Here is a 23,595-nt window from a genome sequence, read left to right as displayed (position 1 = left end):
ATTTTTCTTCAAGGATACCCATTATTTCTGGTTACCTCACCACAACTCAACAGCCTTCTTCACAGTCTTCATACCTTCATGAACCTTCACCCACTGGCATAACTAACACTCAGTAACTTTTCCATCCAGAATCACAGAACAGCTGATGGTGGAAGGGAGCTCTGGAAGTCATCAGGCCCAATTTCCCTGCTCAACCCCAGCCCCCTAGAACCAGTTGCTTGGGGCCATGTCCAGATGGCTTTTGAGTATCTCTGAGGATGGAGACTTTGCAACCTCCCAGAGCAACCTCCTCAGGCACCCTCATGGTAAAAATGTGTTTCCTGATGTTCAGATGGAGCCTCCTGGGTGTCAGTTTGTGCCTTAACCAAATTTCTCATACCTAAAACTTGTTAAAGCTGCTCACCAGCAGAGTCAGGAAGGGTTTGTCGGCTGTTGAAGATCCTGGAAATCTGTAGGGATGCAAAGTAGGGAGGTCCTAACTCCTGCCCTTCTATGCGTCATGGGCCTTTGCCACAAGAAAAGCAAGGAGGAAGCAATAGTGTAGAAAGGACTAAATCAGAGGGCTGCTGTGGATTACTGCCTTGAGAAACAGAGCACTGAGCAGCTGTGGTAACAGCTACGTCCTCAGCTGAGTCACAGCTACTGTCTGCTGTACCCTGAGGCAGCAAGCACAGAAGTTTGTGGGGAATGGAGCAGATAATATAGGCCACAGTTCTTTTAACAGACAACTGCTCTTTTTTTTTTCATCTGCTATCTGTAAAGCTTTTCATTGAGGGAAAAAGAAAAATTCTCTATCGAGCAAAACAGGTACTTAGAGCAACATCATGACTTCCTAAGCTGTTTCTCCCATTAAATAAGTTATATAAGAGTATGTGAAAGTGAAAATGTCTCCTTTATTAAGGTTATCCAGTCAAGGAGCTTTTCAATGCAGAAGATGGGAAGGCACAAATAAAATTATGCAGATACCCAGAACTCAGAGACAATGGGGAGCAGGGATCATGCAAAAGACCAAATGTCTGCAGTCTCAGCATCAGTAGCTGGAGCAGCCACGGCTCTCTGGACCATCTCAACAGGTGCCCTGAGTGCTACAGGTCAGAGCTACGTGAGGGGACTTGGCACTAGTGACTGGAGTCACACCAGGGCTGTTGGCACCCCAGGTTTGTGATCTCAGCAACAGTAGTGGAAGAGTGTCTGCTTCAGCCTCTAGGATGAGAACAGAACATGTCCTGCGTGCAGCTGCTAAGGCATGACACCAGATTTCTGGGCTGGGCAGGAGGAATACCCAAGCCAGACTTGCAAGAGGCAGTGGCAATTTATAAAATTCCTTGACTGTTTATTTCTGTGTGAATCCATTTAGAAAATTTAAGCCTATGATCAATGTGACCTTTTCCTTTCACCCTTTAAGTAACTTTACAAGTGACCGAATACCAACAGCTAGTAAGTTTGTGTTTTTCTTTACCACCTGTATATAACAAATCCAAATCCAAATATTTTATCAACACAACCTTTCCTTTGTCAAAGCATGGCTTCTATGGGAGGCATTGCCATTCCTCCTTATTTTGCAGCTGCAAATCAAAAATTTTAGGAGTGCCAAAGGAAAATAAAAATATTTAAAAAATCAGCCTGAACCTCAACAATTTGTTACTTCTCTAAATTAGAGAAATCTGAGTGTGACTCTGAGTTCCTTGAAAGATGTAGTAAATTACACAGATGTCATCTTAAGAATTTGTGCATGCAGGCAAAACAGTTTATGCAAAAATACAGTCTGAAGATGAAGTTATACATAGCATAAACAAGTACCAAATGCACATGAATGGAAACAAAAGAATATCAAAATTTAAGAAAATATAATCCTATGAGAAGTGGCAAAATCAGCAACAGCAGACCAAATTGCACTGAGTAGGACATAGCACTCATTCCTAGTGAAACAGACTCACCAAGGCTGCTGATCCTGTGACAACAGTTGATTGTAACTTCTCTGGAGAGTTCCATTTCATTCCCTTCCTTTTAAAGAAACTGTTCTCTGTATGCATATGCTAATGACATAATCTATTACATAACAGCATCTTCTTTCATTTCTTTCTCCTAACTTAATAATTTAGTGTTGTGATGTAGTGAAGAATTCTCATGTTCTTACCCTGAAGTGTAAGAACAAATTATACAACACAGGTACAGTGAATGTTAGGAGTCTCAGACTGCATAAATTTTATTTTATGCGATGTTTTATAGATGTGTAGCCAAACCTTTTGAAGTTTTGGAAACATATGGTCTCTTTCAATACCACTCTGAACATCCTAATTCTTAAGGGGACCAATAACTATTTTACAAAATCAAAGCCTTTGATTATCTATTAACAATCACAAATAGGGAAACTAAATCAGCTTAGAATTAAAGTTGTATTAATTTGCTGAATTTTTCTGTTAATAAATATGGTTCTCATGCATCTCAATATTTTTAAAATACCTTGTTTACATTGGGTTTACTGTTTTCACTTCTCATCTCAAACAAAACCTTTGACTTTATTCTGGTTTCAAGACAAAATGCAAACCCGTTAACACTGCCCTGCTATCCCAGCTATTAAAATTCCTTAAACTATGTTAATAGCTCAGAACTTACCTATGAAAATCCAAATATCTTGTTTACTTCATCTTCTGAATGACGAAAATCACTTCCTGCACGGGTAGATAGATGTTGGTAATTACAGTGCTAATATCAGTGCTAGATTTCCCACATCAGAATTTGGTATTTTTAATAAATCAATGTACTCTTTCACTCTTCACTTGGAAGACAAGAAACACTCTTTGAGGTGTCATGGATGAAATGGTAAAAGGCAACCTCTAGTGGATCTGGATGCTGGGGCTTATTTTTAGAACCAACAAGAACAGAGCTTTTACCTTCATATTTCACACTCTCTGACTTTCTCCCAGGTGCATTACTTTGATCTCAGCTTCCCAGCAGTAAGATCATGGCTCGCTTGTGAAGGTGGAACAAAAAGTTCTGTTGGTTGTGTATTGTACAGCTGCTCCCAGTTACAAGTCTTGGGCATTATGCATCAAGCCTCCAAGCATTCCCTGGCATTCATTCCCGTGCAGCTCTCTGATCCCCCAGACCTTCCTCCACTTCCAGAGTCTTTCTGACAGCTGGTATCTTCACTTTCAGTCTCTTCCTCATTCCAAGACTCCTTTTATTATCAGGAACCCTCCATTTTGACACCAACTTTTCCTTCAAGAACACCAAGCCCAAAATTTTCCTCGTGTAAGTATTTCATGTGCTGAAGAACATCATCAGCCTCCTACTTGGTGGTTCTGCCTCATATCTTTTTATTAATGTATCAGTCTTTGGCCCAGGTGTTACCAAAATTTACAAGCAGCTCATAGTGGTTGCAGCTATAAGTACCAGGCTTCTGCCTGAGAGTTCAAAAGCCCCTCTGGGATGTGCTTTCTCAAGAGACTACATAAAATTTTTTTATATAGAACCTCCGTTTCTGCACAGGGGTCTAACTCTCCAAATGGAAGACACTGCACAGATTAATCAAACAAAAATTCTTTATTTTGACACCTCAAGGCAGTCAAATACAAGTATACAAAAAGATATACAAAAGTGGCAGTGATAATGCAACTTGATGCAATCCTACAGAAATTTAATCCATCAGAATGGACTGCTTCATCAATAAAACTGTCTGTAAAATATTGCACCATTTCATAGAGGGAGCACTCAGGAAGACAGTGTTTATACTCCAGGGAGGTACAGGAGTCCCTACACTGGTATATTAAACTTCAGAGTAAGGCACCAATTGGCAAGTATGATTCTTGTTCTGTTTATCACATTATGTGTAGGATAAATGCAAGATAAATGTTGATGCTGCACCTTTGTCAGCTGGAGGAAACACAGCCTTCATTTTCCTAGGCAGAAAAATAAACAGTACAAGCCTAGTTTTCCAGCCTCCCTCCATATCCCTTTGTGCTTCCTGTTCATAATTTTATCCTGAAAAATGTATTTTAAAAGCCATACTTACATTAAAATAAAGCCAGGAACTAAGCCTATTTAATGCTACAAAATGGAGAAGATTGAAACTGAAGTGAGCAGCCTGTAGTCCATATGTAATCCAGTATCTCAGGATTTAGGCTTAACCACAAAAAGAGAACAATGCCCATCTCCCATGTCACATCAAATGGGAGTAACTGCAGTTGGACACAGCAAGACACAAATTACAGCATGAAGAGGCTGTACAGGAAATTTCCAAAAGAAGTGATAGATTATGCTTTTAAATGATCATGACTTAAGAAAGAAAACTCAAAGAACAGGATAATAAAGTAAAACTCTTCCCTCTCATTTAAAAGGGAAAAAATCTGCAGTGATAAATAATCCAAGCAACATGCTTAGACTGTAAAGAGCTGCCTGAATTTTTTTGTGAATTAAAAAGACAAAAAATCCTTTTGTACAAGGCTGTAGAGTTTCAGGGCTTCAATTGTACAGTGCAATTTATAGACTCCTGAGAAGTTGGTGGACTGAATGTCTACTGTGACACATAAGTAGTATGGCAAACAAATTCCTCAAAAGGAATATTCCATGCAGTTGCTCACTCTTGGGACTCAGGGGAGCTAATCTAGAGCTTCTAGATTCGAAACTACTTCTGGGCAGTTTATGCAGGCATATTTGTCCGGGTCTCTATATCTTTTGCTGATAATCTGGGATGTCTTGTAGCTCTCTTGATAACTTGGCTATAGAAGGCATGTAGAAAAATAGACTTTTAAGTGATCAAAATGGGAAGTGCTGAGTACTGAGAACAGTAACCTTCCATTTCAGAGAGGGGAAGGAATCTCCTTCACAAGGGAGTCCTTTTATAATGTGCACAGGAGTCGACTGTCCTGTATGAAGAGCCATGTAGAAAGTATTTTAAAATTTTAAAGTACAAGGGTAAGTAGCATCTTTTGACTGATCTTCTGTTCAGAAAGGCTTAACTTAAAAATTGTACTAGTAGTCCATTTCTACATTCACTTTGTTTACAAATGTCCTTATGTCTCCTTCCAAAGGATGTTTCCACTTCTTTCCAGTTCCAATGCTGATCCTATTTCCATCAATTTTCTATACATACAGAGCCAATCAGGATATTAGAATTTTAAACCCTGAACTGAATCAGATTACAAGGAGAGTTGCCAGTTTATTTTAGAAAAAGACACAAAGAATTAGACTGGCATTCCTTGCTTGCACATCTGATGTCACAGCTCATAGGAGTGAAAATAGATATCCACAGTCAAAGTTCAGCTTTGGCAGTATCTCTCTTCAACCAGAGCTGGCAAGGTTATTTTCCTGGTAGATAGCCAGGAAACAGGTAAAGATCCCGACAGAGTGTGCTACAATATTCCGACATTTCCTTGCAGCGGTGAAATTCTGTGCCTGGGGCATAACCTTCTCTTTGCTTGATTTGCCTATTCACCTAGATGTGAGATTAAAAAAAAAATTAAAATAACTGGAAGGATTAGAAAGACAGAAAAATGTCATTTCTTACTGTATTCACAGATTATTCTATTTAATGCATTAAGGAGTCCCCTAATTATAAGAAGGATAAAGAACTAGGGTGCAGTTCCACAGCAGCTCAAGTTGCTGTGGTCACACTGCTTTTTTCACCTCTTCTTCCTCTATTTTCTCAGTCTTTACCTTATGTGAGTGGTAGTGCTTTTGCAGCTGTGTGGTGTGCATGTTCAGGCAATGAATTCACCTGAAAAAAAAGCTATTTCTATAGAAGAAAAGTAATTCTTGGCAAGCAATATTAACTCTGCTTGCAAGTTCACCTGTGACTGCACAAATGAAACAGAAGGAGTCAAAGAAACAGCATCTCTACTTGGGTTAAACTGCGATGGAACTGTATATAAATAAATAAATGAATGTGAATGGGGAAAGAATTAATAATTCTTCTACAAACAAGGCGGGAACAATAGCACTAGATGAATCTTAGCATTTTGAAGCAATGGAAGACCCTTCAAAAACCAGGCAGGAGTGGGAGGATAAATGCACTTCTGCTTTACCTTCACCAGCATGTCAGCCACGTGAGTGTGTCGGGAGTCCTCTGCAAACACCGAGGTGAGAGCCTCGACATACCAGGACCCTCGCTTGGTGTTTCTCATGGCTGCCGTGCCTGGCGAGAGAGTGTCTACCATGAAGACTTTTGGGGAGCACAGACACATAAAACCTCCTTATGCCCAAACAGGTAGGGCTAAATACCTTTCAGACAAGCATATCCACAGATCATATCCGAGCATGTTGGCAGACGCAGCTTCAGACTTTCTTCCTTGTTTGCATCGCTTTCCTCACAGCCTGGGGAATCCGACCATCCTTTGCCATCTCTCTGATCCACTCCCCGATCCAACTCATCTGTGGTGACAAGAAACAAGGACAGGGAGAGGGGGAGAAGAAATTGTCCTGAATTACTGGATGTAGATTTCCTGTACTTCCTTAATTTTGGGCTCTGGTCAGGAACACCACAACTACCATCAAGCAGAAAGCTTCTGCATTAACATTAAGCTGTTTTAGACTCATCTGGAAGTTCTTCTGCACAAACTAATGCAAATACCAACAACTGCTGCACCTGCTTAACCTAACCTGACTTGGTCTGCATGCTGATTTCTGCTCCCACCTCCTTCTATGCAGATCATGGGATAACCATGAAAATAGGGAAGTTTTGGTAGTTCTCCACCATTCATGGAAGGATTTGATACCTAGCCATGAAGTTTTTATTTTCCACTTGTACCTACCTTAGTAATATCCAAATATATCTAGTGCAGTTTTCAATGCTATCTATTTACTGCAGAACTCAATCAAGAGCTGTAATTTTGGTTGCTAAAGTCTACATCCAATACACCTAGAAAACATGGACCAAGTATCTCACCTAGTTCTAAAACCTGATTACAGTACTGCTTGTTTCAATTAAAAGCATAAATTGTCCAGCAGAAAAATGCAAAATAATCTGACCCCAAACATGAGAGAGAACTCAAGTCCACAGAGATTAGTTTACAACCTGGAGAGCATTTAATGACCTTTCCAGAATTCATTAGTATGTATTATGCAAGTGTAGATATTCTCAACTGGTTTTCTACATGATACAGAGTTTCCATTATAATCTCAACTAATTGCTTAGTGGTGGTAACTTTGATAGTCCAGCTGTGCTGCAAGAAAATTAAAATTACATTTTACAGATTTTTCATATAATTTTGCCTTTAAGTTTTCTTTTGTTCTAAGATGAGAATCTATTGTTCTCCTTACTTCCTAACAGCACAATCAGAGTCTAGTGTTAGGAGGCTTAAGTGTTCCCTTCAGAGACCTTTCTCTTAAGATGCTTCTCAATTTTTGTTGCTAGCTCACGCCTTAGAAATAAATTTCGATTTCTAACCATTAAACAGGCAGTGTCACTGGTGGCATCTCATAATTATGCTCAGAAAGTGGTTAGTTCTAAGTCAGCAACAGGGTTCTTTTCCTCTAAAAAGAAAACAGCAGTGGGAGGGGTGTGATTGTCTGATACAGCCTGGAATTAAAGGCTCCATAGCCCAAAATTTCATTATGACTTCCATAAAGTTGCTTCCTCATCTCTTTAAGGTAGCAATGCAATTTTTAAAAAAATTTTTAATCACATTTTTCCCACATCTTTCATAACATTTTTCCAAACTCTTTCAGTTCTCTATCTTCTTAACAATTTAGTGTACTGTTCACTGTGCATGTTATTTCAGACAAAACTCGGGTAATTTTACCGTCAAGCTCTATCATTCACACTGTCATCACCCCATTATGTATAAAGTCAAAACTTTTTTTGATTAAAGCTTCAGAATTACACATTTTCCTCATGCATTTGTCTTCAACCACTCCAATCAACTCAACTAAAATGTGTAAAGCACTAACCCTTTGCATACTTAACCTCTAATTTATAGGACCACTGCCACAGATTGATCTAGTCTGTTACAATTGTGTTGAAGCTCCCAGATAGCTGTTTTGCCAATTGATTTAAATAACTGCTAACTACCCATTTGTTGTTACTTAGCACAATTTTTCACTCTTTTGGATCTACTACATTAAACACAGATATCAAGCAGCTTCCAAGTTTCATTTTATTCCATACTAAAACTTTTCCCACTGTTTTCTGTTGCCACTTGTTTTTGATCCATGACTGTAGGTGGACTTCAGCTCTTTAGTAGACTCCAGCCAAAAGCACTTTGGAAATTAAGACTGTACCAACACCTCTTTATCTACATTTTTAAAACATGTCATTAATGGAAGATAGAGCAGGCCTGTTATGTAAGGTTAGGGAAGAAGAATGACTTACGCATTTCTCATCTTGTTTCAACTAGTTCCAGCTAACTTGCATGGCACAGATAGACTGATGACTATTTCAAAGTTGACAATACTATTTATTCAGTCTTTTAAATGCTGCTTAAAGGATACACATTTTTGTTGACAGTTCAATTACTTTGTAACTGCCTTTCCCCTTCAACTATTAATCAAGGTTTAAAAGAGGTTAGACCATGCAAGGTTTTGCCTTGGTTCTTTGAGGGCTTTTCTTGATTGGTTGGTGGTTTGTTTTTTTTTTTTAATTGACGAAAAAGCTTTTCCTTTTAGTTTTTGAAATATCTCAATCCTTTGTCTATTGCAGTATCCCAGTTCTAAAGCATCTTGCATAGCAAGCTTTACCATTCTTTCTTAACTGCAACTTCTTCTGGGAATACAAAGGCCAAGCTTGACTTCTTAGTCTTAACAGACTCATTATGGTAACATTACAGTCAAACAAACATAATTACCTAATGAGGTCAGCTGAAACTTCTGGCTTATTACACTTATTTCCACACTGAGTCTGTGCATTCACATTAGTTCAAGAGTATTTAAATGTATATTCATATAAAGAAAGCAATCAGACTCGATTAATATTGTAAACATGCATGTTACAATACTCCCAAATGCTTAGAAGGATCAAGAATTTCTGATTGCCAAAACACCTCATGCAGACTTTAGGCCTTTCCCTGCATTGGGATTAAACAAGAATAGAGACTAGAGGATGAACTATAAGGCTTGCTAAAACTGAAAAAAAAAAAAAAAGAAAGGAGACAACTGCAAGGAAAAAAGGGAAAAGAATAGGGAAAAGCACACACACTAGAAAAACTTCTCTGTTGTAATAAGGGAAAACAGGGAAACTATAAGTCAGAGCTTTGCTTTGGAATATCTGCAATTTCACAGAGTCCAAACACTTGAGGGAAAAATTTGGTCATTAGTAGATCTGAAAAGTAGTTAGTTACAGATGTGTTTAGTTACAAAAGGAAGGAAAAGGAATAGCAAAATTTGGAAAAAAAAGGTACACAAAGCATAGCAAAAGAACAAGTCTATAAGAATCATGAAAAGAGTTCTGTACAACAGCATGTAAGGATTCAACAACAGTATGTGGAAGAGGCTCAAGGAAAGGTCATTTTGAGGTTGAAAACAGGCTAAGGTAAAGAAAAAAGACAAAACGCCAAAAATAACTGGAACCAACTCCAACAGCTCAAGAAAAAATCACCAGAGACACAACACATCGAGGATCAAGAGAAAGACAGGACCTCAGCAAGACTCCAGTGCTAGTGTACTGCTCCATGCTGTGCTGCAAGTTGTGCACCATGTGCCCCACTCCCCCTACTGCAGGCACAGCACGAGGAAACCTCGAGGTATGAGTGGGACATGACAGAGCTTTATGGCACTAAGGTGCTCTGGGGTCTGCAAGTCAATGCACACACCTCATGCAGAGCTAAAGACACTTACAGAGCAACAGATGCAGTGGCAGCAGCAGGGCAGAGGGAGGTGAATATGGGTCCCACTTACACCTGAGAGAAGCAAAGAGGAGAGTTGACAGCAAGTTGAATGTGAGGGTGTGCATGTGTGCAAAATGAGCCTTAATGGCATGCCAAGTACATGGCTTTTAGTGTTTGGGCACTCACCTCCCCGGCAGGCCTGAATAAAGAACATTTTGGGCTTATTCTGGAGATTTGGGCAGTTTGCATTATCAAAGAGCCGGAAAGCCTCCTGCAACTGAGAGAATAAAGAAGGGAAATTTCTTGATGGACCTTTTGTAAGCCAAACCCAGGCTCACCTTGCTTCCCCTGTATTTTGGTTACTACCTCACTGTGGCTAGCACAGGTTTTTCCCATGAGAATTTTTCTTGTGTTTTATAAATAAAGATAAAGTTTGGATGTTATTGGAACAGTGTCCCAGAACTTGGACAGTGCAAGCCTGGCCAATCAGGCCTGGGGGAAGGCTTCTGACCGACCAATCTGGGTGACTTTTGAAAACTCTATATATATGATGAAATCAAAACAATAAAGGTCATTCCTTCTTGCCACTGAGAACTGGTGCCTTCATTACTCTGCTAGCTGCTCAACAGCGACACCTCACCAGTCTTGGTATTTTCTCCTTTATCTGCGAACTCATTGTGTGACAAATACATCCCTTCTCCACCCTCTCCCCAAGTTCCTACTTGTTTGGGTTCATGCACTCTACCTAGTATTTATACAGAGAGAGATAATTTCCTCTACTTGCCATTTTTCATCTTCCAGACAGCCCCCTGCCCTTTTCTTCCCTCCAGCCCCTATTTTTTTCTATTTTAAAAAACATGAAACATCCATCTTGCATCACTTTTTTTTTTTTGAACCTTTTCCCCCCTCTCCTTCCATTGTTACTTGCCTAGAGACAGCCTACAACAACAGATCAGGACTCAGCAATCAATATACCTCTAGCAGCTTGCCATCACGGCCATAAACCCCACCCTCCACACCGTGGGAAAGCAGAGCTATAATGCAGGAATCCACATCTCGATGATCTCGCAGCTTGGAGAATCTCTCCAAAGCATTCTGCATCTCCTAGAACAGGAAAAAAAAAAAAAGTTCAACGCTTTCCAGACTTCCACAGGGAAAGTGAATCAATATTCTGGGAAAAAAACAAATGGCCCTCCTGTTAAGAAGAAAATCCCTACACACATCAAATTTACATGAAAAAGACATGTTCTATTAAAAACAAAAAAAAGGCAAAATATTCTTGTTCTTTTATGTAATATTCAGTCCTAAGTGTAACACTGTGAAGCAAGAATCACTTAGGCTAACAGGGGAAACCAAGTGACACTTTCCAGAGGTTTTACACTGGCACTTGAGTATGGCTGGAATACTGGAGCAACTTAACAGACAAACACTCTGGGACTTCAGCATTCAGACACTAGTGGTCAATTAAAAATTTAAACTGGAAAACTTCAGGAACTCTGACAACATGGCAGGTGCAAAAATCTTATATCAATGCTGCAAAGCTCTGTCCTTGAATAAAACACTCTTTAACAGGTCCTGTATGACTTGGATTTATAGGGATTTAAAAGGAGTAAGAACAAATTATGCTGGAGAAGGCAGTAATTGCATTCCTAGGGATAGTGGCTTGATTAAGTTAGTTATGGAACACTACCAATTTTCTTAATTGAAGCACAGAGACTGTTTTTAGCAAAGACTGAAACAGTGGAACTGAACTGCACAGACAGCAGAAGACTGATAAATAGGATGGCAATTGACTTCATCAATGATAGGAAATGATAAGACATGAACACATACTTGCAAAGACTTCATCAAATATTCACAAAGTTTAACTTTTAGGAGAGTAGAATGCTGGAAAAGTCATTCTAGAGTAAACTGGAGACTTTATTAATTTGAGCTTTTAACACAGGTCAAGTGTGGTCTCAAAATTCTTGTCCCTTGACTAGGACTCAGATGAGAGTAGAACCTCTTATAGTCCTTTGTGATACTACTTTCCATTGGAAGAGCTCAGCCTTCCAAGCTTTCTCATATTGATCAGTATGTGAGCAGACATCATCCCATTTAGCCTTATTTTCCATTTCTAAGAGATAATTCACATCTTCAAAGCTTAGCTACATACCGAAGGGAACCTCTTAAAACAATTATGTAACAAACTCTCATCCATGCCAGTTGTGAAGTACTGGAATCACCCTCTTACCTGTGCAGTTTGATCATGTAAAACAGTGACTCGATACCCGAGATGCTGGAAAAGCATCTCCAGAGAAGCACAATCCACATCTCCCCCTGCGCGATACTCCAGGTCCTTCCCACTGCTGAAACTGACATTGCTGAGGATAAGTGCTAAGCCTCGGGGCTCTGATGTCAGCTTGTACGCCTGAAAAGAAGATTTCAAATGGGTAAATTTAGACTACACAAGGAAATATTGGTGTGTTAGAATAGAACAGCAATCATTCCAGACCAACTTGATACGCCTGTGCTTGCCAGCCTCCACAACTGGCAATCCTACAATACTATTATTAATAAGTTAGACTGGCTTGACTTATTCTTTATTTTAAAAGAGACACAGCTTATCCATTTCAAACAGTGAATTAGTTATTCCTAACTTTTTTCCCTTTCCCACCCTCACCCCAGCTGAGGCCTAACTATTTGTGTCACCCCCATCAAAGGACAGCACTATGTAAAGCTCAGCTAAATATTTCTTAACTGCTGTAGGGAGCAGACAGAGATGTAGTGAGTGAAACTGTAGCAGCAAGGGGCTATCAGTCATGGATCTTTAAAATTACGCAACTGGCAAAGTAGGTTAATAGGAAAATCACTAATTTAAGAAGGGTGTCTTCAAATTAAGATCCCTCTCGGTCCCTACCACTCTAACAACAACAAATCAATAGTAATTCACTTCCTAACACTCCTGTAAATTGGAAGTAAAATTTAATACCAAAGGAGAGTATCAAGTAAGGTGTATCCAGGCAAAGATGTAAAAGGAGCCTAGTCAAGCTCACTCTGGCACTGCTTATTAATCATGTCACCCCAACAGACAGTTCCAAAAAATACCCACAACAAAAAAACCCAAAATTCCCAAACCCAACAAAAACCAACACACAAACAGAAACTCTGTTCTGCTATACACAGAGCCTCTGACATACGTGCTAACTGATAGTGCATTGTGCAACCCTAATGAAGTGTTTACCCCATGACACAAAGTAATTTTTCCCTAAGGCCACCTCACCACAATCTATGCTTTACAGACAGAATAAACACAAAGTAATTAGACTACATACATAACTTCAAACACTACAGATTAGAAATTCAGGTTGTTCTACCCAGCACAAAATCCTGATCTGGTTCTTAAGCCTAAGGATTCTTTCGGGTAGAGGTGACAATTAAAAAGGCAATTACTAGTTGAAAACAGTTCTACTATCTTACAGTCATTTACAGGGTGTGTCATCACACAGAAGATGGTGAGGATGAAGACAAATAAACCTGAGGCAATAATACTGACAGCTCAAAGAGAGCAGTAGAACAGAAGTCATTTCACCAAGCTCTTCATGATCAAATAAACAGAGGCAGAGATTTGTACGGAGTTACAGAATTTCTCAGGATTTCTTGACACTTGTAAATGAGAACCACATCAAATGGAACACGACTGGTAACACCTTTCAGCTACACAAATAGCACAACCCTGATCTGCATCCCAATGAAGCATTTCAATTCAATTTCAAGTGGCACGAGTTCAGCTGATAGATCCACACATCTCACATCTTTTCTCTGCCAATGACTTACCAAGTGCTGATGATCACGATAAAATTCAGGAGTGCAATACTTCACTGGAGGAATTGAGGGACCATCTCTGTTATCCAAGGAATATTCCATTGGTTCTGTGCAAAACCAAATACATCAATAATAATAAAAAAACTTCAAACACAAGTTACTTGCAAATTTTCATTAGTTACTTGCAAATTCTGAACTATAGTGCCTTATGCATATTTCATACCTCTAAAAATTTTGTTTGATCAGGGACTACTGACACAAAATGAAACATAGAAGAAAAAAAGGTACTGTTAATGGTACTATTTTTTTATTTGAATTGACAGCTTTTATTTTTGCTTCTATGTGGGTTATTCTTATCTAAGGCCTAGTAAATTTTGTTCTACAGAGTATGAAAACAGAATTATCATCTAATATTAGATCCTTGTGTTTTCTGTTGTTTTGCACAGTATGTTCTTACTTTTCAGAGTTTGGCTGTCAAAATGTTGCTACAAAATTTCAAACAGAATAGTTCTTTCCTTTCATAAAAGGCCTCCCATGCTGAACACATGCATAAGTGATCAAACAAGACATTTCTGACTTCCATAAAGTGCAAAACCCTTTTCTTTTTTTATCTGCCTCTGAAGACTTTCCTCTGAGTAAGAGCAGATGAGGGGAATGATAATCAACTATTTGCCATTTGCAGACAAACACTCACTCCTCTGTACCGAAGAAACTGAGCTAATGACATTCACGATCTCTTCTGAAATCCTTTTTCAGCCTTTTGAGGCATGGCTTTCCTGGCTGGAGGAACATATGCTCTAAAAAAATCAGAACAACCCAACCTAAAACCTTTGCTCATAAACAAAACGTCTCCAAAAATAAGACACTTGCTCTTTAACACCAGAGAGAGCTTCTAGTAACCAGCTTACAGGTTAACCTGCGGTTAGGCAAAATGAGACTCCAGGCATTACCAGAGGCAACATAAAAACTAGCAAGGAGATTCATTCCAACAGTTGTTTATTATCAGACCAGTCCCCTGGTCTAAGTTACGAATGCATGTTAATGAAAAGTTGATTTGCTGCACTCAAGACAAGCTACAGAAAACCAAGTTGGACCCATGTAACACATATAAGGCCTTTCTTTAAGAAGGACGTCTAAATTAAGGAGAACTGCCTAAAATCAATATTTTATCACAACTCTAGTTCAATGAAATTCTATTACAAATCTTAAACAAAGAAAGTCTTTGCAAAAACTAGAATTTTACTGACATGTACTGTTTTAAGCAACGAAATGTCCCATAAGAATAAATGAAGCTCACAAGAAACTGTTTTGGCTGCCTCTCCCCATATGCTATAAATCATCCTCTTTGATCATAATATAGTCAGTTTACTGTCAAGTTTGTATTCATGAGCTGAGCAAAGTGGTGGCAAGCTTATTTCTAGAACTGAATTAGCAGAGTATTAAGAAATTGGAAGGAGCCACCCAGGCAGCAAATCATGTGCAACTCACCAATCCAGCGGGGTCTCTTTGGATTACAGGACTCACTGACAGGATATGGAAGATCTGACTCATGACTATGTTCAAGCTGCAAGACATCAATAAATCCATGCAAAAGAGTAGCATTAAATAGCTATATTTTTTTTCTCTATAGTACAAGCCTGAAGGTATCATGGAAGAAAAGATACATGCATTTATACACATACAAAAATGGTCGAAATATAATGTTATGGTTCACATCCAAAAGAAACATCATGACAAGACAGCAGCAGCACTTTCTCTCAATGCAAAACTCCTTCCCTTCTTTGCTCATCTCTACTACTACCCAAACCCTCTGTTTAGAATCCTCACAATGTGGTCATCCTATCCTCCCTGGTTCTGCAAAAAAACTGTTTTGTCTGGTGATTCCTATGTTTTTGTTTGCTGTCAAGATTTCATTGTTTATATACTAAAGCAAAATGCAAAACAAAAAATAAAAAGGGTAGTATAATCAATTTTACATTTTAATAAGGGAACATCTGGTCAAAAGTATTTGCTTTCCCTTCCTTTGTATAAAATATGTTTGCTGAGAGTTTCCATCCTTGCCAATGAACTAAGAACATGGAATCTTTGCAAAATTCTTCCTTTAGTACCACACTAACAACTACACTTAGTGTAAAGGCAAAAATAAAAATAACAAAAGAAATACAAGTATATTTTTCTTTAAGAGTCTACTTGGACAATTGATGAATATTAAACAAAAAAAAAAATCAGAGGAATAAAAATTTCTTTCCATTTTTTCGATTATTGATGACACATCCATTAAGAACACGTTGGATGCAAGAACACTGCAGGAATCTTGTACAGTTCAACAAAAGAAGTGCAAAGTCCTGCACCTGGGGAGGATCAATCCCACGCACCAATATATCCTGGGGGCCACAGGATATATTCTGTCAGCTGGGAAGCAGCTTGGCAGAAAAGGACTGTGTGGTGCCAAGTCAAACAGGAGCCAGCAATGTACCTTTGGCACAAAAGCAAATGGTACCCTGGGCTGCATTAGGAGGAATGATCCAGCAGAAGAGATGAAGGGAGGTGATCCCTCATTCCTCAAGGGGAACTTATCAGTGTGTATGAATACCTGAAAGGAGGGTGCAAAGAGGACAGTCAGGCTCTTTTCAAGGGTGCCCAGTGACAGACCCAGAGGCCATAGGCAAACACAGAAGGCTCCCCCTGAACAGCAGGAAATGCTTTTTTATTGTGAGGGTGCAGAGTCTCCATCCTTGGAGATATTTAGAAACTGCCTGGATGTGCCCCTGGAAGCCTACTGAAGGCAATACTTGAGCACAGAAGTTGGAACAGATGACTTCCAGAGGCCCTTTCCAACCTCTACAACCTTGTGATTTTTCATGAAAATTCTCTTCCTAAATTTCTTCCTCTGTGGTTTTACTAAGGCTACAACAAGTTTCAACTCGCAACAAAACCCCATCTTACTTATCCTTTGCAAACAACTGGGTTTTTCCTATGTGATAAAGATCCCTTTGTGCCCAAACCCATTATGAAATGCAAGCCATCCACCTAATTTTTTTAAAACTGTGTACCCTTGCAATCTCGTGGCTCAGGTTGGACATTGTCTTCAGGATCATTGCCTCCAGATGCTGCTGTTGGGTTTCTCGCAGAGCTTCACAGAAGGCTGAGAAGGCATTAGGGCCTCTCTTGGGCAGCAAATTGAGGAATTCCACATTTCGGTCAAAACTCCCAGACTTGGCCTAAACCCAAAGGAAAAGAAACAAAATCCACTCCAATAAATCATCAGACCACCTATATGATTTTTTTTTTAATTTCAGAAAAACATTCTACCGCTATGTGTAGCTGTGCTAGATCCATTATTATACTCTTCCTAGCTGATTTCATTCACACTCCTCTGTTCCTATTTGCTCAAGGGTGGGAGTATATGACGACACAACAAGCCAACAAGCCATATTCATTCATGACTGACCAAGAGCATTTATTTTTATATCGCCAGTGTTCCTTGAATTCAGTCTTCTCCTGTCCTTTCCCTTATTTATCAAACTTCTTTCTATAAATTGGTCTTGATTTGCTATAGTAAACAAGTCACTTTCTTTCCTAAATGGCCTCTTTCCCTTAACAGTGTAAGTACCTTTTCCTGTTCCCACAGGATCCTGAATTTTCAGAATACTAGACTAGAAGTACATATAATAATGTCTTAATTGTGTCTTCACAGAAGTATGAAGTTACTTTTCTCCTGCTAACATTGCTCCATTAGCCCATTGCAAATAACCAGCTCCATACATTTGTATCTTGCCGTAAACTCTTGAGTTTTATTGTAACTAATAAAGTAAATTGAGACTTGATTTCTAAAGTATCAAATGAATTTTTCTTCCTTTCTTGTAGACCTGCAGCTGTTTTGGGAGAAGCTAAAGGTCATTCATCTTCTTCACAGTCTATGACTCCAAGCCATAAATGACAGTTAAGAGCACAAGCTGACCTCAAGAACCAGAACCTAAGTTTTATTGAAAAATTAAGAAATTTCCATAATGCTCATATTCTGCACTTTGTATGTAGAGCAGTCAGCTTTTGGCAGACTTCCTCCTTAATGGCTCCCTTAACACCCAAAGGGCTGTACCTCCTCATGTAACTTCCTCTTCAACACCTCATTTGGGTTACACTAAATAATGTTCAGCAAACATTCAGAAATAAAACTTTGGTAAGACACACTTCTTTAATTTTATTTTCCAACACATCCTTAATTTATTTCTGTGCCCTTACACATAGATTTGATAATCTGCATAACAGGAACCAGTTGCAAATAAATTCTGAATTCCTGTCAAAATTCTGTATTAATCCTATTGAGCCTGAATACACCTGCAGAATCTGTGGAAAGAAAGTACATAATTGACAAACACCCTAATCAAATTTACATCCCTTGTCAAAACCAGTGATCCATTCATTACTGTCTAGTCATTAACAGAGTATTTAAATCTCTATATCTATACAATCTCAGCCTTAGACCACAGTACAGAGTATTCAACTTGTTTAAAAAGCAAGAAAGCTCTTGCTACCATATCTATAATTTTGAAAGTCCCAGAGCTCTGGAAGAACATCTGATGCTCCAACAAGTAGGCATTTAGGCAAGTAGCTTCTGGAGCTTGCCTTAAAAACAGCTGTTTCCACTGTGCCACTTTATTTCTACCATAATTTATCCTGTGTTTGAAACCCCCCTCTTCAGGGTCTTCATCCAGATAATTATAACACCATTTTCACTACAAAGTCAATACAATTTTATTCTTTACTCTTTATTGAAAGCATATACAGTGGAAAAAGCCTCACATAGTTTAGTATCTTGCTGAATGACCCAATTCAAATTCAATCCTGTCAGATCCTACTATCTTGCCACATTTCTGACATCAAAGGAAGTGGCTTCTATTTATTGATTCTTCTCCAGTGTTGTGCACTTATAAACTCTTTACTTTCTCTTCATAGTCCTTGTGAGGTCCTCATCCAGTTCAACCGCCTTTGTCTTCAATGGCTCTTCCTGCAACACACTCCCCCTCCCATCTTTATCTCACTTGTGGTAAAGTTTCAGTACTGGTTTGACACCTCACACTTGGAAAAAAATGTCATGCTTCACCTCCCTGAGCTCCTTGGTTTATTTCACTTTCCTTACATTAGAGAAGTTTATTTTAGTGCTCTGTTTCCAGAACCATTTTCTTCTTTTGTTTAGCTTAAATCAAACCAACAGGACCAGTGTAACAGTTGATTTAGAACATAACTATCCAGATTGTGATTTCCTGACTTATTGGGGGAGCAGGAGGACATATATATATAGAACCAGTCAGTTATTATATCCAGGAAAATCTATTCTCTTTCATCAGACAGTGGCATTTGGCTCCTCCTGCTTCCATTAAGGTATCTGACAATCAGAGTCACAATACATTTTCAGTAACAGGCTACTTAACAGCACTTCTAAGACCTGTGCTCACATTTGCCAGAGACAGGAAGAATATTAAAAATTCACAGACGTACTACAGGAAAATGAAAGGTGAGGCGAAGTGTTTTCCACTCAAGCGATTTTTTTTAATGCACTTTACTTTTTCTCCACTGCACTGTTATGACTAGGACTATCCAGTAAATATTCCCTTCATTTCTATGCTTCTAGTACTATGCATATTTTGCAGTTCCAGCTGTGAATGCTTTCTTTCTACCCCTGCCATTTCCAGACCAATACCCTGCAACAGTAGTTCAAGTCACTTTGTTCTCTTTCTCAGGCTGCTACTGCTATTTATACACATTTAAGCTCTTAGTCATGTGTGTTTATTGTATTACGCATAATTTTTCCAATCAGCTATTACTTGTTACCTGATTTATCCATCATAACACCATTCTCCTTACTGATAATTCATTACTAAGTATTGTTGTATTCCCCTTCACTTAATTACATCTGGAAAGGAAGATTCCTTTAGTCTTATTCCCTTTTGTCTCAGCTTAATACTTTTTAACTACAACAGCATCTTGCCAAAGAGTATTTTGTCTGGCATTACCCTAAGTTTAAGAGAGTTTTTCCCCCTTTTCTTCCCTTCTCCCTGCTCCCCCTTAAGTGACAAACTGCAGGCCATCAAAAGAACATCCCTAGTAACCAGCCACACTTCAGCAATGCTGTTGCTTAACTCCCGTGGGCTGCTGAGCACCAGACGCTCAATTACTTTCTCCCCGAGTGGAATGATGGGGAGAATCCAAAGAATAGAAGTGAGAAAAGTTGAGATAAAGACAGTTTAATAGGTATAGCAAAAGCCACACACACAAAGCAAAACAAAAAATTCATCCACTACTTCCTGATGGTGGGCAGGTGTTCAGCCATTCCAAGGACAGCAGGGCTCCATCATCTGCGACGTGACTTGGGAAGACAAGCACTGTCACTCAGAGTTCACCCCTTCCTTCTTCTTCCCCTAGCTTTATTTGCTGACCATGACACCAAACGGAGTGGGATATCCCTTGGGTCAGTTGGGGTCAGCTGTCTTTGATGTATCCCAACCCAACCTGCACCTCCAGCACTGCAGGTGGGGTGGGGTGAGAAGAAAAGGCCTTGGCTCTGGGTCAGCACTGCTCAGCAATAACTAAAACACCTCTACATTAACAACACTGCTTCCAGCACAAATCCAAAACACAGCCCCATACCAGCTACCTTGAAGAAATTACCTATTCCAGCCTAAACCAGTACAAGAAGTCCTTGATTCATTCTCTGGTTTGCACTGTTTCACTGTATCTTTGTTCTCTTCCAGTAGTGATTGGAGCTATTTCAGGTAAGACTGCCTGGAGCTCCCGCAATTCAACACTGATATCTTTGACAGGCCCCATGAGGCATCTCGTATTATCTTTGACACTGAGTCAAAGTATGCAAAGTGATTCACATTATCTTTGACAATGACTCAAAATTAATCAGGAAGTTATTACTTCATTGCTATCAAAACCTTATCAGTCTCACATTTGCACTTTCTACACTTGTGCCCAGAAAATAGTTCATAATCCTATTTTTCAGCATCTGTTCTCATTATGGGACCATGAACTTTTCTAGGGGACTAAACACTCCCTCAGTTCCTTACTTGAGCCCTGAGATGCACTTGACATGCAGCCTCAGCCGCCTCCTTTCCAGTCTGCTTTTTCTGAAGGCCTGTTTGTCCACAATGCACAGAGTTCTGAGCATTGCCATCCCTCTGGCAGAAATCCTAAGCTATTTGCAATGACTCCTCTCCGCAGTACCACTGCACAAGGTAAGTACCACAAGCCGACAAACAAAGAGCATTTGTTATTCACAGCGAACCTTGAACCCTGCCAGGCGCTTCACGCAATTTACAAAAACACATATGAAGCACAAATTCTTTATGTGGAAGGTGCCACAACAAACTGGCATATAACATGTTCATTTATTTATTTTCACAGTATTCTTTTGGAAATAGGTACTACTCCTGCTTCTACGTGTGTAAAAGAAAGATAAGCACAAAATGACAACAAAGGACTGGAAGGTACCACCCGATCCACAAAGCGCAACCTGCTGCAAATGCACACCAGAACGCAGGGAATCTTAGAGGAAATGCACTTTTTCTTTTCACAAAAGCACCTTCCAGCTCTCCTGCATGCTGCAGCCAAAGCCCTGCAGGTCCTTTGAATGCAATCACACTGAAAAGTGCAGGTAACACACAGATGAGTTATTTCCGTGCTGCCACTGCAAGGAACGACACCGAGCTCGGCCAGAAACAAAGCTCCAGCTCACCGCGTACCTGTATCATTTCCACCATCTCCGTGGTGATGATGTCTTTCTCTACCATGTGCTCCACCAGCACATTCAACACCAGCTGCTTGGCCAGCATCACCCGGTTCTTCTTCAGCGCTTCCTGGTGGCACCGCTGCATGCCGCACGCCGCCAGCATCCTGGAAGGCGCGGGAACACCCGGGGAGAGAGCCGCGGCAAAGAGCCCCCCGTGCCGCGTCCCGGGAGGAAGCGGAGCGACCCCGCGGGCCGCGGCCGCCGCCTGACGACGGGCGGAAAGGAGCGCCGTCCCGCCTTTTCCCGGCGAGCCCCGCGATTCAAACCGCCGGACGCGCTGCCCGCCCTCAGCGCAGGAAGGGGCGGGAGAGCGCTCGCGCGGCGCCTCAGGGGCCCGGCCTGCGGGGAGCGGGAATCGGGCTGCAGCTTTCCTGGGAAATATACCGGCTCTGGGCTTGTTTTGGTGGTTTTGGTTTTTTTTCCCATTTCAGTTTTTTTACTTCTGTTGAGGTAAAAAGCTGATTTTTCTGCGGAAATCAGCTGCAGTCAGAAAAGATAACGTGTTGTAGCTAAGAGGGAGGGAGAAAGGGAACACACGGGATGTGCAGAGAATTACGAAGGGAAATACGAAGGGAAAAAGCAAGTGAGAATCCTAGCAAAAGCAAATTCACGGCTGTCATTACAGAAGCACAGAGTCAGTTGGAAAAACCAGTTGGAAAAGACCTCTGAGATCAGCAAGTCCAACCTTTGACCCAACACCACCATGTCACTTGGATGATAGCACTGTGACATTGTGATAGCACTAAGTGCCACATCCAGGCTTTCCTTAAACATTTCCAGGGACGGTGACTTCATCACCTGCCTGGGCAGCCCATTCCAATGCTTGACAAGCCTCCTGTGAAGAAATTCCTCCTGATGTCCAGCCTGAACTTCTGCTGGCACAGCTTGAGGCCAATTCCTCTGGTCCTGTCACTGATTGCCTGGGAGAAGAGATCAAACCCCATCTGGCCACAATCTCAAGGAGTTGTAAAGAGCGATGAGGTCTCCCGTGAGCCTTCTTCAGGCTAAACACCCCCAGCTGTTCCTCATACAACTTACAAAAAAGTCACATAAAGCTTCACATGGCTGCTCCCTGGTGCACAGGAATTGTATGTGCTAAAACTTAACACAAGTCCAAAGGCTTGACAACCTTTACAAATGTTGAAGACAAAATTGGAATGATCATAACTGGTGACATTTTTTATCTTTGCTTTGGCTAGTTTTTAGTCTGCTGGTCACCTGAATTTCTTCCTGACTTCTGGCAATTTGGTGCACAGAGACGTCCTGAGTTGGGTCCAGTTTAAGACCCAAAGTTTCTATGCCTGTGTCGCATACCTGTGACACCTTTTGGTGAGGTTTGCTCTCTTCTGCTTGCAGATACAGGAGGGAAATGCAAGTAGTGATTGGCATTAATCACGTTGCCTTTATCAGCAAGTTTGTCTCTCATAATACTTCCATGATAGAGGTATCATAATTGCTTCATCAATTACAATAATAAAGTGATTCAGCTGTAGATTCAGAAATTGAACTCCTCTCTTTTTTCTAAGCCAAGATTATCAAATAAGCAGAATGCAAGCAAAAACATGGTTTTGTGGAGTGTTTCTTTTGGGAGGAAAAATTAATGATGCCACCAGGAATTTTTAATGCAGCTCTGTTTATTTATAAACAACATAAAAGGTCTTTTCTTTTTCTTTGAACTATAAAGAATCAAACAATAAGAAATAATTTATTTACTTCTAGCCTATGGTTTGATGGTTTCTCATATGAATTAAAGATGCAGTCATATGAGCAAGGCTGTGATGATTGCTGCTCTCCTTCACAGGAGATTCGGACCACCATTTTTATTTTTTAATTTGGACATTCACCAGATGCAAACGCATCTCTTTGCATACTGCAGACCACTTTGACACTGCAGAGCCGATCAGTTTAGCTCACCCATTTAAAGAGGCACAGCACCAGTGATCAGTGAGAGCAAGACACTGCCTGCAGCCTAGAGCTGTCATGATGAAGACCATATATGCCTTGGGACTGTTGTCCTCAGTTGCTCTCTGCTGCAGCTGCAGCCTTGGCAGACAGAGTGCACCTTTCCAGAGCCCACAGAGAACTGGAGGAGCTTTGGCCTTTCTGTGCAAGTGCTTGCAATGATGACCAAAGTATCTCAGGCCATCTGTTAGAGTACATCTGCAGTGCAGCAGAAACATACAGCCTGCTGTAGAGCCATGAAGACCAGCAGTCCAGGCACAGGATGCTTACATG

At 40.2% G+C, this 23,595-nt stretch overlaps 1 protein-coding gene across 2 annotated transcripts; it reads right to left on the bottom strand.

Annotated features, from left to right (window-relative positions):
• Nucleotides 1-3,527: 3,527 nt before the first annotated feature.
• On the bottom strand, nt 3,528-21,636 carry CASP2 (caspase 2). 2 transcript variants are annotated; one of them, XM_085068187.1, is made up of 10 exons: nt 21,314-21,630; nt 16,619-16,786; nt 15,054-15,129; nt 13,578-13,672; nt 11,995-12,171; nt 10,737-10,865; nt 9,948-10,038; nt 6,223-6,372; nt 6,027-6,136; nt 3,528-5,437 (listed from the first exon to the last, which is right to left on the bottom strand). In XM_085068187.1, exons 1-10 carry the CDS (start codon nt 21,461-21,463, stop codon nt 5,303-5,305), a joined length of 1,281 nt encoding a protein of 426 aa, XP_084924313.1. In that variant the 5' UTR covers nt 21,464-21,630; the 3' UTR covers nt 3,528-5,302. The 2 variants fall into 2 exon arrangements, 1 of the variants encoding a protein (XP_084924313.1); XR_014853770.1 differs by lacking the exon at nt 3,528-5,437 and adding an exon at nt 9,772-9,833 and having other exon boundaries at nt 21,314-21,636.
• Between the last annotated feature and the right edge of the window lie 1,959 nt (nt 21,637-23,595).

The sequence above is a fragment of the Lichenostomus cassidix genome, chromosome 1, assembly GCF_008360975.1.
Source record: "Lichenostomus cassidix isolate B80296 chromosome 1, HeHo_3.0, whole genome shotgun sequence".
In the NCBI taxonomy this organism is placed as follows: domain Eukaryota; kingdom Metazoa; phylum Chordata; class Aves; order Passeriformes; family Meliphagidae; genus Lichenostomus; species Lichenostomus cassidix.
Note: the sequence above shows the minus strand (reverse complement) of the source record. Positions and strands in the feature narration are given on the sequence as shown.

Excerpts from the sequence above, each read along its gene's own strand:
- CASP2 (XM_085068187.1), bottom strand. The coding sequence starts at position 21,463 with ATGCTGGCGGCGTGCGGCATGCAGCGGTGCCACCAGGAAGCGCTGAAG. Across the intron at positions 16,787-21,313 it reads AGATGGTGGAAATGATACAG|GCCAAGTCTGGGAGTTTTGA; the intron begins GTACGCGGTGAG and ends CTTTGGGTTTAG. Across the intron at positions 12,172-13,577 it reads ATCGTGATCATCAGCACTTG|GCGTACAAGCTGACATCAGA; the intron begins GTAAGTCATTGG and ends TCTTCTTTTCAG.